This window comes from Podarcis pityusensis (assembly GCF_964106645.2).
Source record: "Podarcis pityusensis genome assembly, chromosome: 8".
In the NCBI taxonomy this organism is placed as follows: Eukaryota; Metazoa; Chordata; class Lepidosauria; order Squamata; family Lacertidae; genus Podarcis; species Podarcis pityusensis.
Genome location: NC_138033.1, coordinates 52,416,010 through 52,428,015, shown reverse-complemented (window position 1 = coordinate 52,428,015; position 12,006 = coordinate 52,416,010). Strand labels below are relative to the sequence as shown.

Here is a 12,006-nt window from a genome sequence, read left to right as displayed (position 1 = left end):
TTTTCCCCTGAGCCACAGCCCAACCACATTGCCACCTGGAGCCTACACTATGCCTTCCTATCTTATGCTGCAGTGTAGCTTCTGCCCATTCCAGAAACACCTGAGGAACACACACTCCCCTCTCACCTGTGCTTATAAGAACCAAGCACTTCTTGACTTGAGATATTTTCATGCTTGTGTTCTTTTAGCTTAGTAGTAGCCAACCTGATGCCTTCCAGATATTGTTGGCCTGCATGCTCATCATCCATGGCCATTGACCATTTTGGCTGAGGCTGACGCATGTTGTAGTCCAACCACATCTGGAGCTTTCTTATATGGAGTCGGACCATTGGTCCATCTAGCTCAGTATCATCTTCTACACAGACTGGCACTGTCCGTCCAGGGCTTCAGGCACGAGTCACTCTAAGCCCTACCTGGGGATGTTGGGGAGAGAAACTTGGACCTTCTGCAGATTCTCTACCACTGAGCTATGCCCCTTTCCCTTTCTGAGTGGCAGCGTGAAATAACCTGGTCTGTTGTCACTTTCTCCGCTCCTTCCTAGTGCTTGCCCTGGCTTCCGGTCCAGAACTGGGCAGGCTAACATTTTTAGGTCTTGTGGGAATCATCGATCCGCCAAGGCATGGAGTGAAGGAAGCTGTTCGAGTCCTCATTGAGTCGGGTGTTTCGGTGAAAATGATAACTGGAGATGCCTTGGAAACAGCCCTCGCCATTGGTGAGCAAGATAAACCGTGCCACCTTCTTGCAACATTTTGGGCTTTGGGCTTTAGAGAAAGGACAAGTAAAGGAGGGAGATGTGAAAGAGGTGTATAAAATTATGCACAAAGGAGAGAAAGCAGCTAGTGGGGAGTTGGTTGTTTTCTTTTGCCCCAGAAGGGATGCAGGTGGCTCTGTGGTCTAAACCACTGAGCCTTGGGCTTGCCAATCAGAAGGTCGGCGGTTTGAATCCCCACGACGGGGTGAGCTCCCGTTGCTCGGTCCCTGCTCCTGCCAACCTAGCAAAGTGCAAGTAGATAAATAGGTACCGCTCCGGTGGGATGGTAAACGGCATTTCCGTGCGCTGCTCTGGTTCACCAGAAGCGGCTTAGTCATGCTGGCCACATGACCCAGAAGCTGTACACTGGCTCCCTCGGCCAATAAAGCGAGATGAGCGCCGCAACCCCAGAGTCAGCCACAACTGGACCTAACGGTCAGGAGTCCCTTTACCTTTATACTACCAGAACTCAGGGCCATTCAATGAAGCCGAAGGCAAAAGGAAGGCCTTCTTTACGCAGCATGTAGTTAAATGATCGAAATTGCTCCCGCAGAAAGTAGTGGTGGCCACCAACTGAGATGACTTTAAAGGAGAATTTGGACAAATTCATGGAGGATAACGCTACCAGTGCCAGCTAGTCTCAATGTCTATGTTCTTCTTCCACTGTCAGAGGCAATATGCTTCTAAATACCAGTTGCTGGTGAGCTCAAGTGGTGTGGATGCTGTTACACTCAGGTCCTGTTTGCAGACTTCAAAAGGCTTCTTGTCATCCACTGTGAGAACAGGGTGCTGGACTCAATGGGCCATTGACCCAGCAGGACTTTTCTTATGTTCTGCTTACACTGAAGCACAATTCATTGTATCACGCTGAACATCGCAGCTGATTATCTCTACTGCCCATTTCCCTTCTTGCTGTACAATTTTTTATTTATTTTTTGTATCTCAGATATCTGCCTCTGCTCCCACAAGGCTGGATTTGCCTTTGGCTGTTCAAGATGCTCCAGGGGCAAGGCTAGGTGACAACTTGGTGACCTAGAAATAGACTTTGGTGGAGTGTTTCTGTCAGAGTTCCCAGAAATCCCTTGTCAAATGCCGTCTCTGCCTCAGTTGGGATGGTCAGTCATATCCTTTCCCTTTCCTTCATAGGACGAAATATCGGCCTCTGCAATGGGAAAATGAAAGCTATGTCTGGGGAGGAACTGGAGAACACCACAGAATCAGCACTATCATCAACCGTCAAAAATGTAATGGTGCTTTGAAGGGGTTCCAAAACACATGGTGTGTGCTCATTCTTAAAACCCCAGCCGTCTCACATAGATCTGCTTTCTCTCTCTCTCTCCTCATCATCCAGGTTTCCATCTTCTTCCGAACAAGTCCAAAACACAAACTTAAAATCATAAAGGTATCTGCTGACCCTAAACAAGCCACAAGTCTGTCCCTTTACCAGAGAAGCTAGTTCTGATTTCTGCACCGTGGTGGTCACTACTTTGCTTCTGATTTGCCCACTTCTGTTCAAATTACCACTTTCCTTCTATAGCTTCTCTTTTCCTGCAACTCGTTCTGGGAATCATTCTCTGCTGGTTCTTTGCCGTAGATAAGGGAGTCGGGGAATCAATTTCTATAAAGGAGAACTGAAGCAGCAATTGCAAATCAAGGTGTATCTTCCTTGCCTTTCAGTGCTCAGAACTACATCTTCTAGCAGTAACCACTACAAAATACAGTTGGAAAAGTCCAGTTTCTGGATCCATTGGTTTAGGCCAGGCTTCCCCCAATCCAGTGCCCTCTGGGTGCTTTGGACTACAATCCCCATCATCCCTGACAATGGCCACACTGGCTGGAGCTAAGGGGAGATGTAGCCCAGTAACACCTGAAGAACAACTGGCAGGGAAAAGGCTGCACTAGGCAGTGAATTACATCATTATTATTTATTAAACTTATTAGTTGCTTAAAAAAAAAATAGCCAGTGGAAATGCATTCAATGTTTCCTGAAACTATCTGTGCATTTCCCCCTACTCTTCCACATCCCTTTGTCTCACGAAGGGGAGAAATGAGCCCTGCCTTTCTCTCTGTTTTTGTGGTTGCTGCTCCTGTTGGTTGACAATGGTACAATTGTCTAGCCAAGCACAGTCACTTCTCACTTGCTGTGATCTTCGGTTGGGTGATTTGCTGATTTGTCACTTTGGTCATGTATTGTAAAGATCATGAAAGTGGTAATCAGATGTAGGCATGTCTTCATTTAAGTGAACCCCTGTAAGTACCCAGATTGGCTGGCCTGGGACTATTACAGGCAGCATAAAAAAATATGTGTGCCCTGATTGGCTGGTCTGGAATTTTTCCTGGCAACATTCAACACTTCTTCATATTATTGGTTGGGTTTGATCCTACTGATCACATTTGCATGAAGATGCATCCTTAAATTAAAACTGATTGCATGAGCAAAATAATACCTAATAAAAGCTTGTTTCTTAACCAATCCCCATTTATCCTTTCAGCTAGAATTGTTAATTCCCACTGCTGCTGAAAGCCCAAATTCTAAATGACTAATCTCTCCAGATTGTCTTCCTGTGTACTGCATTTTGTTGTTGTTGTTGTTTTTAATTTACTGTTTTTTTCTTTATTGAAAGTTAGAAAACTACTGTGTTTGACATTTTATATTCTGGAGAGGCCAAGATCATACCACATAGATACGTGCTGAATTTTGTATCCATTTGACACTTTCACAGGCTTTGCAACAGACCGGCGCCATTGTGGGGATGACGGGAGATGGAGTGAATGACGCAGTGGCTCTGAAATCTGCTGATATTGGGGTTGCAATGGGGCAGGCGGGCACAGATGTCAGCAAGGAGGCGGCAAACATGATCCTTGTCGATGACGACTTCTCAACCATCATGTAGGTGGCTCTTAAGAGGCACATCAGACATCCCAGCGTCTCTCATCTTGCTCTGGCTTCTACATTTGTTTTAGCAGGGGAAGCTGATTTATTCATTCACTATATTTATGAGACACCTCATAAAATAAGTTCTCTGGAAGAAGAGCGCAAAACATTAGCAACAAAGCCACAAGCAACAGCATTCTAACCTGAAAACAGAACCAGCATGATAAAACATGACATACAGCCCAGAGCACAAACAGCCTCCGTCCTGGACCTGCTATTGTTGTCATTTGGCTGGATGGAGGGGCTGGGTTGTGGCAAGATGAGGGCTATGGGCACATGCTGGTAGGACCCCTAGAATGACTATCAATATCAAAAGCATGGTTGGTGGTCCAAAGAGTGAGAGTCTTTTCTGGGGCTGCTCCCATATTGTGGGTTTCTTTCTCAAGAGAGGTTAGCTTGGCTCCCTCCTCATTATCCTCCCACCAGCATTTCAGGGAATGACATCATTGCCCCTGCTGTGAAATATGTGGTGCCAATTCATCCCTGACCATCTTTGCTCCACTGGTTGTTCTGCACTTAGGGCTAATCCAGACTCCCTTTTGTGCTGTGTCAACACAGGCACAGGTCAACACTTTAAAGCTCCCTGTCCAAGCACCACCACCACCACCCTCTGACACTTTCTCTTTACCTCTGAATCGGAACAAATGGCAGTCCATGGAAACCCCAAATTGCTGTTTGTTCCAATTCAGTGTTAAAGAGTGGGTTTTCCTGGGGAAAGCAGCAAGGAGAAAAAGTTTCTCAGACATAGAGCTTGAAACCATGGACCTGGCTGTGCCTAGAAACAAAGTGTGGATGAGCCCTTTCAGCAGCACTGGCAGTTCCTGCTTCCCCCAAAATCCAGAGCTTGCTTGTCCCATAAATGGATACCAGTTTACACGCTATTCCTTTTTCCCCAACAGGAGTGCAATCGAGGAAGGGAAGGGCATCTTTTACAACATTAAAAATTTTGTTCGGTTTCAGCTCAGCACGTAAGTTCTTCTTGACTTAAACCCAGGGGCGGAAGAAGGGGTGTGTGGACCGCCCCAGGTGTCATCAATGAGGGGGGTGATAAAATGCCAGGCGGCACTCACCGTGGAGCCTGTAGCATGTCCGAACCACGCATCCCTCCTGGAGTGACGCGGTGGCTTGGGCACCCCCAGATTCCATGCTGTCCCAAATGGTCCACCCGCCGCCTCCCCCTCAGCTGTAGGGTGGCTGAATGGGAGGAGGCAGGCAGACTCCTTGGAGGCCCCACAGAGCGCCCTGCCCCTATGGGCACCGCGCACCACCCTGGGTGCCCAGGTGGCTTCCTCCACCACTGCTTAAACCATGTAAGAATCAACCACCATCGGGGCCACAGAATATCCATGAAGACTTAACTCACTCACTCTTTGTGTTCACGGCAGGAGCATCTCGGCACTGAGTTTGATCGCTCTGTCAACAGTCTTCAATTTGCCAAACCCACTCAACGCTATGCAAATCCTGTGGATCAATATCATAATGGATGGGCCCCCAGCGCAAAGGTTAGGACACAGGAAGACTGGGGGGGGGCAGGATTCACACTGGAAGCCTTCGCAATGCCCTTCTAAAATATGTAAGGTCCTTGGGAGGGCACCTCACTGCAGATTTACCTCTCCGACAGCTCTGACATCAGGAGAAGGAGATCCAACAATGGAGACTCTGTCTCTGATGGCACTGGCTTCTCTGATGCCCTGGAGGTCTAGTGGTAGGGCCAAAATTTGGTGTGGGTGTGTTTTCGAAAATAGCTTAGTTCCAATCAGGAAAAGGATGCTGGAGATCAAGCAATGTTGTTGGACCAGAGACAAACCATTTGGACCAGTGAGTTGGTTCTGAGGTAGACATTTGGACTTGGTGGGTAAGGACTGGCTTTTGGGAGTCGGCTTGCTGTCTGGGCTGACAGTGCTGTAGCCCAACTGGTGTCCTTGAGTCCCAGAACTCTTAGATTTCAGAGGAAACAGAATGGTCAGTACAGGCCATTTACTGAATACTTTACATTGTGGTTTCCTTGTGCAAGTTGCAGATTTCTTCCCAGAAAAATAAAATAGCTAATGAATCTGTGCTAATAAAACAGTGGCTTGGGTTTTTTGTGTTTGTTTTTTTCTGGGCCTGGCAAACAGTTTGGGTGTTGAACCGGTGGACAAAGATGCCATCAAGCAACCTCCAAGGAGCATCACTGATACGATTCTCAGCAGGTCTCTGATTCTGAAGATCTTCCTGTCAGCCACCGTTATAATCAGTGGAACCATGTTTGTCTTTTGGAAAGAGGTGAGAAAGAGGATGTGGCACTTGCATCTGTGCTCCAAATAAGTAGTAACTAAGGGCACATTCACACCATACATTTAAAGCACTATGGTAACACTTTCAACAGTCACAGCTCTCCCCCCGCCCCCCCGAATTCTGGGAGCTGAATTTGTTTTAAGGTGTTGAGAGTGGTTAGGACACTCCCTATTCCCCTCCCAGGGCTACCAGGGCTCCCTTTGTTAGAGGGACCCACTCTGGGAATTAATCTCTTTGTAGAGTACTGTTGATTTTAATCATCTTTTGAAAGTGTTTAAATACCTCTTTTTAAAAGTGTTTTTAATTGATAATTTCAGCATGCGGCTTTAGTGTAAGCCACTTTATTACAAACAAGCGGTGCATAAATTTGGTTATAACAAAAGAAGCATTTTTAAAAGTTGCCACTAGTAGAAAAGGTTTTCACCACCTTTAAAAGAGGATAAGACAAGGCTATCAAGGGTTACTAGTCATGATGGCTGAAGGACCTCCAATATCAGAGGCAGTGATTCCTCCAGATACCAGTTGCTGGGAGTCACAGGCGGGTGGAGTGCAGTTGTACTCACACCATGCTTTGGGGCTTCCCTTAGCTATCTGGCTGGCCACTGTGAGAACAGGATGCTAAACTAGATGGGTCTTTGGCCTGACCCAGCAGGGTTTTTCTTCTGTTATAGATATCTCTTCCAATCATATGTCTTTCACCCTTGTAAGAAAACAGCACACACTGCAAATCAAAATCATAAGGTTGCAGTTGGAATGGGCTACAGAACACTCCCTCTCTTCTTTTTTCGCCTGGCTTCTAATTATTTCCCTGTAGCCCATCAATCATCGCACATAGATTTAAGGCTCCTTGGCACTGCAGGGCCTTCTAATCTTCCCTCGAAAAAAGAAGAAAGGCCAGCTTTCAAGGTGACTGTGACTTTACAAACAAAGGGCTCATTGTGAGATGGGAGGGCTGACTTTGCGCATTCTCCAAACATCCACACTCCCTCCCTCCCTCTCTCTTACGACTGAGTTTTCTCACTTGCGTTTTTTCAGATCCCGGAAAGTGGCATAACGCCAAGGACCACAACAATGACTTTCACTTGCTTTGTGTTCTTTGACCTCTTCAACGCCCTGACATGTCGTTCCCAGGTGAGAGAGGTGTTGGTCGCTAAGCCCAAAGAGGAGTGTGTCTGTCAGCAAAAGAAGATGCCCTATTATTTATGCTTAAAGTGTTAGTAAAGGGAACTCCTCCTCTCAAGCCAAGGGACGGACATCTTTTTTAAAAAATAATGATTTTTATTTGATTTTAAAGGATATAAACTTATAACAAAATCTATTAAAAATCTGCATAATGAGATTACTCTGAATCTCATGACTCCCCTCCATCCTCCTAATGCCAATATTTACATCTGCCTATCAGTCCATTATCAACATTTTTTTATCCATCTAAATTGTCTATAGTCTTTGTTACCTTACAAGTGAGATTAAAATCCTGCTAATGTTTTCATTGCTTACAATGGTCTCCTAAATAAATTATAAATTTCCCCCATTATTTTTTAAAGTTCTTGCCTTCTTGGTTCCTGAGCTTTCCAGTTAATTTTGCCATTTCAGCATAGTCCATCAACTTGGTTTGCCATTCTTCCCTGGGGGGGGGGGGGGACACAGACAAAATCTTAAATGGGTGGTACTAATTTCATATCAGTGACAAAGAGGCTTGTAGAACCTTAATGACTAACTAATTTATTACAGCTGGGATGGGGAAACATCCAAATGTTATAGCATAGCTTGCATGGACTACATCCACTTTATCTTTCATGCAACTGATGAAGTATACCGTAATTACCATACATCAAAGGTTAATCTATCTAGCAAAATTGGCTTAGAAACACCAGGATGTCTGTGTTATCAATACAACTGTTGTTGTTTTGTCAATAGACAGCCTACAGTTCATCCCAGAGTGTGGCCATACTGAGACAAAGGAAATTCACAGGGATGTAAAACTGCAATGTAAAACCAGCAAATTACAATTACTGTAATCAACATCTACCTATCACATTGGATTGAATTGGGGCAATGGATGTTCTCCATAGCTGGAAGTATTTAAGCAGAGACTGGATGGTTATCTGTCAGGGTTATTGTAATTACATCCCAATTTGCAGATCCTTCACTTGAAGATTAAGCTAGTTGACCTCCAAGATCTTTTCCAAACTCTTTATTTCTATCATATGAGTTTGCCCAAAAGCTGCTTTGATAATAACAGGCTAGATTCATGAAGGAGAGATGTGTAAAGTTGGATCTATTTCCCCACCCCAATTATCATTTTCCCCCCTCCTCCAGACAAAACTGATACTAGAAATTGGTCTTTTCCGAAACCACATGTTCCTGTATTCTGTCTTGGGGTCTATTTTGGGTCAAATGGCTGTTATTTACATCCCTCCACTACAGAAGATCTTCCAGACGGAGAATTTAGGAGCACTAGGTAAGTCTGATGACTGAAGCTCTGAAAGAGCATTGGATTTTTTCTTCCAAAAGATTTAAGTGCGTAGCTGTGGCTGACAATTATCCCATCTTTTTCAGGAGCTTGGAAGGTTGACACAGTAGCAGTGGGAATATATAGGTCTTGTTAGGGGGCAGTTGCAGGGGGCGGTTTGAGGGGGAACAAGCTGAAGCTGTACTTGCCAAGGAGCCACCAGTAGCAGACTCTAAGGTTTCATCTGTCTCACACCTGACCTCATTTGATGGCATGATGATGAGCAGAATTCTCCCCTCTGAGGCTTGGGAAACCAAATTATCCCCACCCCTCCAAACTCCCAGAACAACCTAGTTTCTTCTGAATACAAGCCCAATTGATCCCTGATTACACCCACACCACCAAAAAAAGACATTAGTGGGAGCACTATGATCCGCCCCCCCCCGACTCCTAACAGCCTTGTAATGCCCTCCATATTATCAGACTGCAACTCCCATCATTCCTGACCATTGGCAATGCTGGCTGGGGCTGATGGGAGTTGGAGTCCATTAACTGCTGGAGGACCCTGCATCGGCTGTAGTCAACCCCTCCTCCCAGGGAATTTTGGGAATTGTAGCTCTGGGAAGGGAATACGAGCCTCTTAAAAAATCCTCAGCACCTTAATAAATGACAGCTCACATAATTCTTTGGGGAAAAGCTATGACTGTTTAATGTGAATGTGGTCCTTGCCTGTATATCAGCAACAGATTGAATCTTTTTTTCTTCCCCTCTCTATCCTTGGTAGATTTGCTGTTCCTTGCGGCCCTGGCTTCTTCAGTTTTCTTCCTCTCTGAACTGATCAAAGTGTGTGAGAAATATTGCTGCGCCCCATCAAAGACGGACAGCAACATCCAACTAGAAGCTGTGTGACCAAAATAACTCGGACTTCCCTTGTTGTGGAATGCTGTTGGAATGGAACTGTGATCTAGAACAATTCACAGGGGACAAGTGGATCTTTTTATACACCTCTCAAAATTCCCAACCATCTCTACATCCCAACCCTGTCACCCACTGATCAGATTTCTTCCCTGTCACCGTCCAGTCCATTGTTATAGTTTTGAAAGGCGGCTTGTGTTGCTCCCAGCTATTTCTCAGCTTACAAGAGTGTCTTCTGCAGGGCCAGAGAATGGAGCAGGAGAACCAAATGAAATAACCACAGCACCATCTTTATTTATTTAAGTTGCAATTACTTCTTTTGTTAATAAAATGTGCCTTATAGGGGCTAATATGGCGTAGTCGTTGAGAGCGTTGGACTAGGATTGAAAGCTGGGTGGGTGCAGGGAGACATAGGTTCAAATTCCCATTGAGGTCACCAAGCAACTTTGGCCCAGTTACCATGTCCAGCCTAGCCTACCTCACAGGGTTGTTGTGAGGATAAAATACAGAGGGAGCATAGAGGACCTATGTTTGCAATCCTGAACTCCTTGGAGGGAGAGGGAGATAAGAAGAAAAAGAAATAATCAGGTAAATCTTGCTGAGATGGAAGGCTTCAGTCGCACCAGGGTTCATTTTTTCTCCAATCTCGCTGCTAAGGAAGGTTCCATATGAGACATCTATCACAGGAATCAGTTTGGAAGATACCTTGGGAGATTATGTAGTGCAACACTGCATTGACATGGCAGCTTATTCCATTTCCCTGATGATTCCTTAACTGTTAATTTCTGCATTATCTCTGAACTTTTGCATGATATAAAAGCCACTTCCAGGAAACTAATGGAATATAGCACATATTTAGCATTCATTTCCATGTTATTTAATTCTTGGGTGGGGGAGGTGACTGTTCACACCCCCAGAAATCCTGGAAGCGAAAACCCAGAAAATCTTGGAAGTGATTAAATTTGGGTTAGTATTCTAGCATGCAACTTTTTCCTGCTACCTTCATGGGAGGAATAATGGGGGAAGAGGAGCATGCATGTGCTAAAGTATACGGGACTTGCAATACTGTCCAGGGAAATTCATTGTTCTGCCACACCATGCTGACTGGTGTGAATTTTAGCATGCCATGCCATTATATCAGCCAAAAAGCCAGTTTCATAACACAACAGAGTGTGGGGTGAAGAGAACGTAAGAAAATTGGGCCGAGGTGACAGCATAATAATCAGGCAAATTGATGCAATATTACACATATCTCAGTGCCCCCCCAAGTGTGGGGATTCTTTGGCCCACCAGATGTTGCTGAAATACACCACCTATCCTACCTGGCCACTGGCCACGCCTGTTGGGGCTGACAGGAGTTGTAGTTCAGCAACATCTGGAAAGCCAAAGGTTCTCCCCACCTGATGTCTAAGGTAAAGGTAAAGGTACCCCTGCCCGTACGGGCCAGTCGTGTCCGACTCTAGGGTTGCGTGCTCATCTCGCTCTAGAGGCCGTGAGCCGGCACCGTCCGAAGACACTTCTGGGTCATGTGGCCAGCGTGACGAAGCTGCAGCTGGCGAGCCAGCACCAGCGCAGCACACGGAAACGCCGTTTACCTTCCCGCGAGAAAGCGGTCCCTATTTATCTACTTGCACTTAGGAGTGCTTTCGAACTGCTAGGTGGGCAGGAACTGGGACCGAACGACGGGAGCTCACCCCGCCGCGGGGATTCGAACTGCCGACCATACGATCGGCAAGTCCTAAGCACTGAGGTTTTACCCACAGCGCCACCCGCGTCCCTGATGTCTAGCCACCCGCAAATGCAGCATCCCTGACAAGACACCCAGCCTCTGCTTAAACACCTCCATCAAAGGAAAGTCTGCTCCATCTCTAGGCACTCTATATTCCATGGCCAAACAGCCCTTAGCATCAAGACATTTGCTGTTCGATAAAACAACAGCACCACCCAAATGTCAACGCCAGCCACACAGGTTCATGTTACAGACATGCCAGTGAAGATGGACTGTTAGTACTGTTTCAGCTGTTGAGTTGAATGGCTATCCTGTGACAGAGGCCCCTCTCTCATTCCAACAGCCCAGGTGGTCACCGGCCCTAGGCAGAAGAACTAAATAGCTGAAAAGCATCTGATGCTTTCAAAGGCACATCTGATTCCTCACCACACAATCGCCTTTTGCCAGGGTAGATCATTGTGGGAGGCAACTGGCAGGTGGATATCTGTAAGGGGAAGAAGGATAAGACAGGGATGATCCCCAACACACACACACACACACACATGCTCAGCCATTTCCTTCCACCCCAATTCCAAAATGCAGCAAGATGTCCCTGTGGCTCTTTCACAAAGGGGACCGATCCAACACCCCACAACATTTCTTTTAGAAAAAGAAATCCAGAAAAGCTTAAAAACAACAGAAACGTTAAGAACGGTCCCTGGTACTAGGCAATGGCTAAGAACAGGAAACAGGTGGGTGGGACCATTTCATCCCAAGGATCCTGCCCATTCTTCTTGTGGGGGAACCATCCAAGGGCTATATGCCAGGGGCGGGCGGGGTCAGAGGCAAAAGTAGGTGGAGCACTTTGCACAGTAGGCTAGCTGAGTCTTGCCTTTGGACATTCCAGTGACGCAGGAGTCAATGGTTTCTACAGACACACACTCACCCTCTGTAGCCACCATCCAGGC

The 12,006-nt window shown here is 46.1% G+C and overlaps 1 protein-coding gene across 1 annotated transcript in view; it reads left to right on the top strand.

The window, feature by feature from the left end:
* The window catches only part of ATP2C2 (ATPase secretory pathway Ca2+ transporting 2), a 37,584-nt gene extending 27,900 nt beyond the window's left edge, over positions 1-9,684 (top strand). Inside the window, exons 18-27 of the mRNA XM_081018518.1 lie at positions 542-712; positions 1,898-1,995; positions 2,103-2,153; positions 3,475-3,641; positions 4,586-4,654; positions 5,072-5,188; positions 5,804-5,951; positions 6,999-7,094; positions 8,283-8,424; positions 9,200-9,684. Coding sequence (XP_080874644.1) covers positions 542-712; positions 1,898-1,995; positions 2,103-2,153; positions 3,475-3,641; positions 4,586-4,654; positions 5,072-5,188; positions 5,804-5,951; positions 6,999-7,094; positions 8,283-8,424; positions 9,200-9,324 — 1,184 coding nt within the window. The 3' untranslated portion in view covers positions 9,325-9,684. The remainder of the gene's footprint in view (positions 1-541; positions 713-1,897; positions 1,996-2,102; positions 2,154-3,474; positions 3,642-4,585; positions 4,655-5,071; positions 5,189-5,803; positions 5,952-6,998; positions 7,095-8,282; positions 8,425-9,199) is intronic.
* Positions 9,685-12,006: the final 2,322 nt, after the last annotated feature.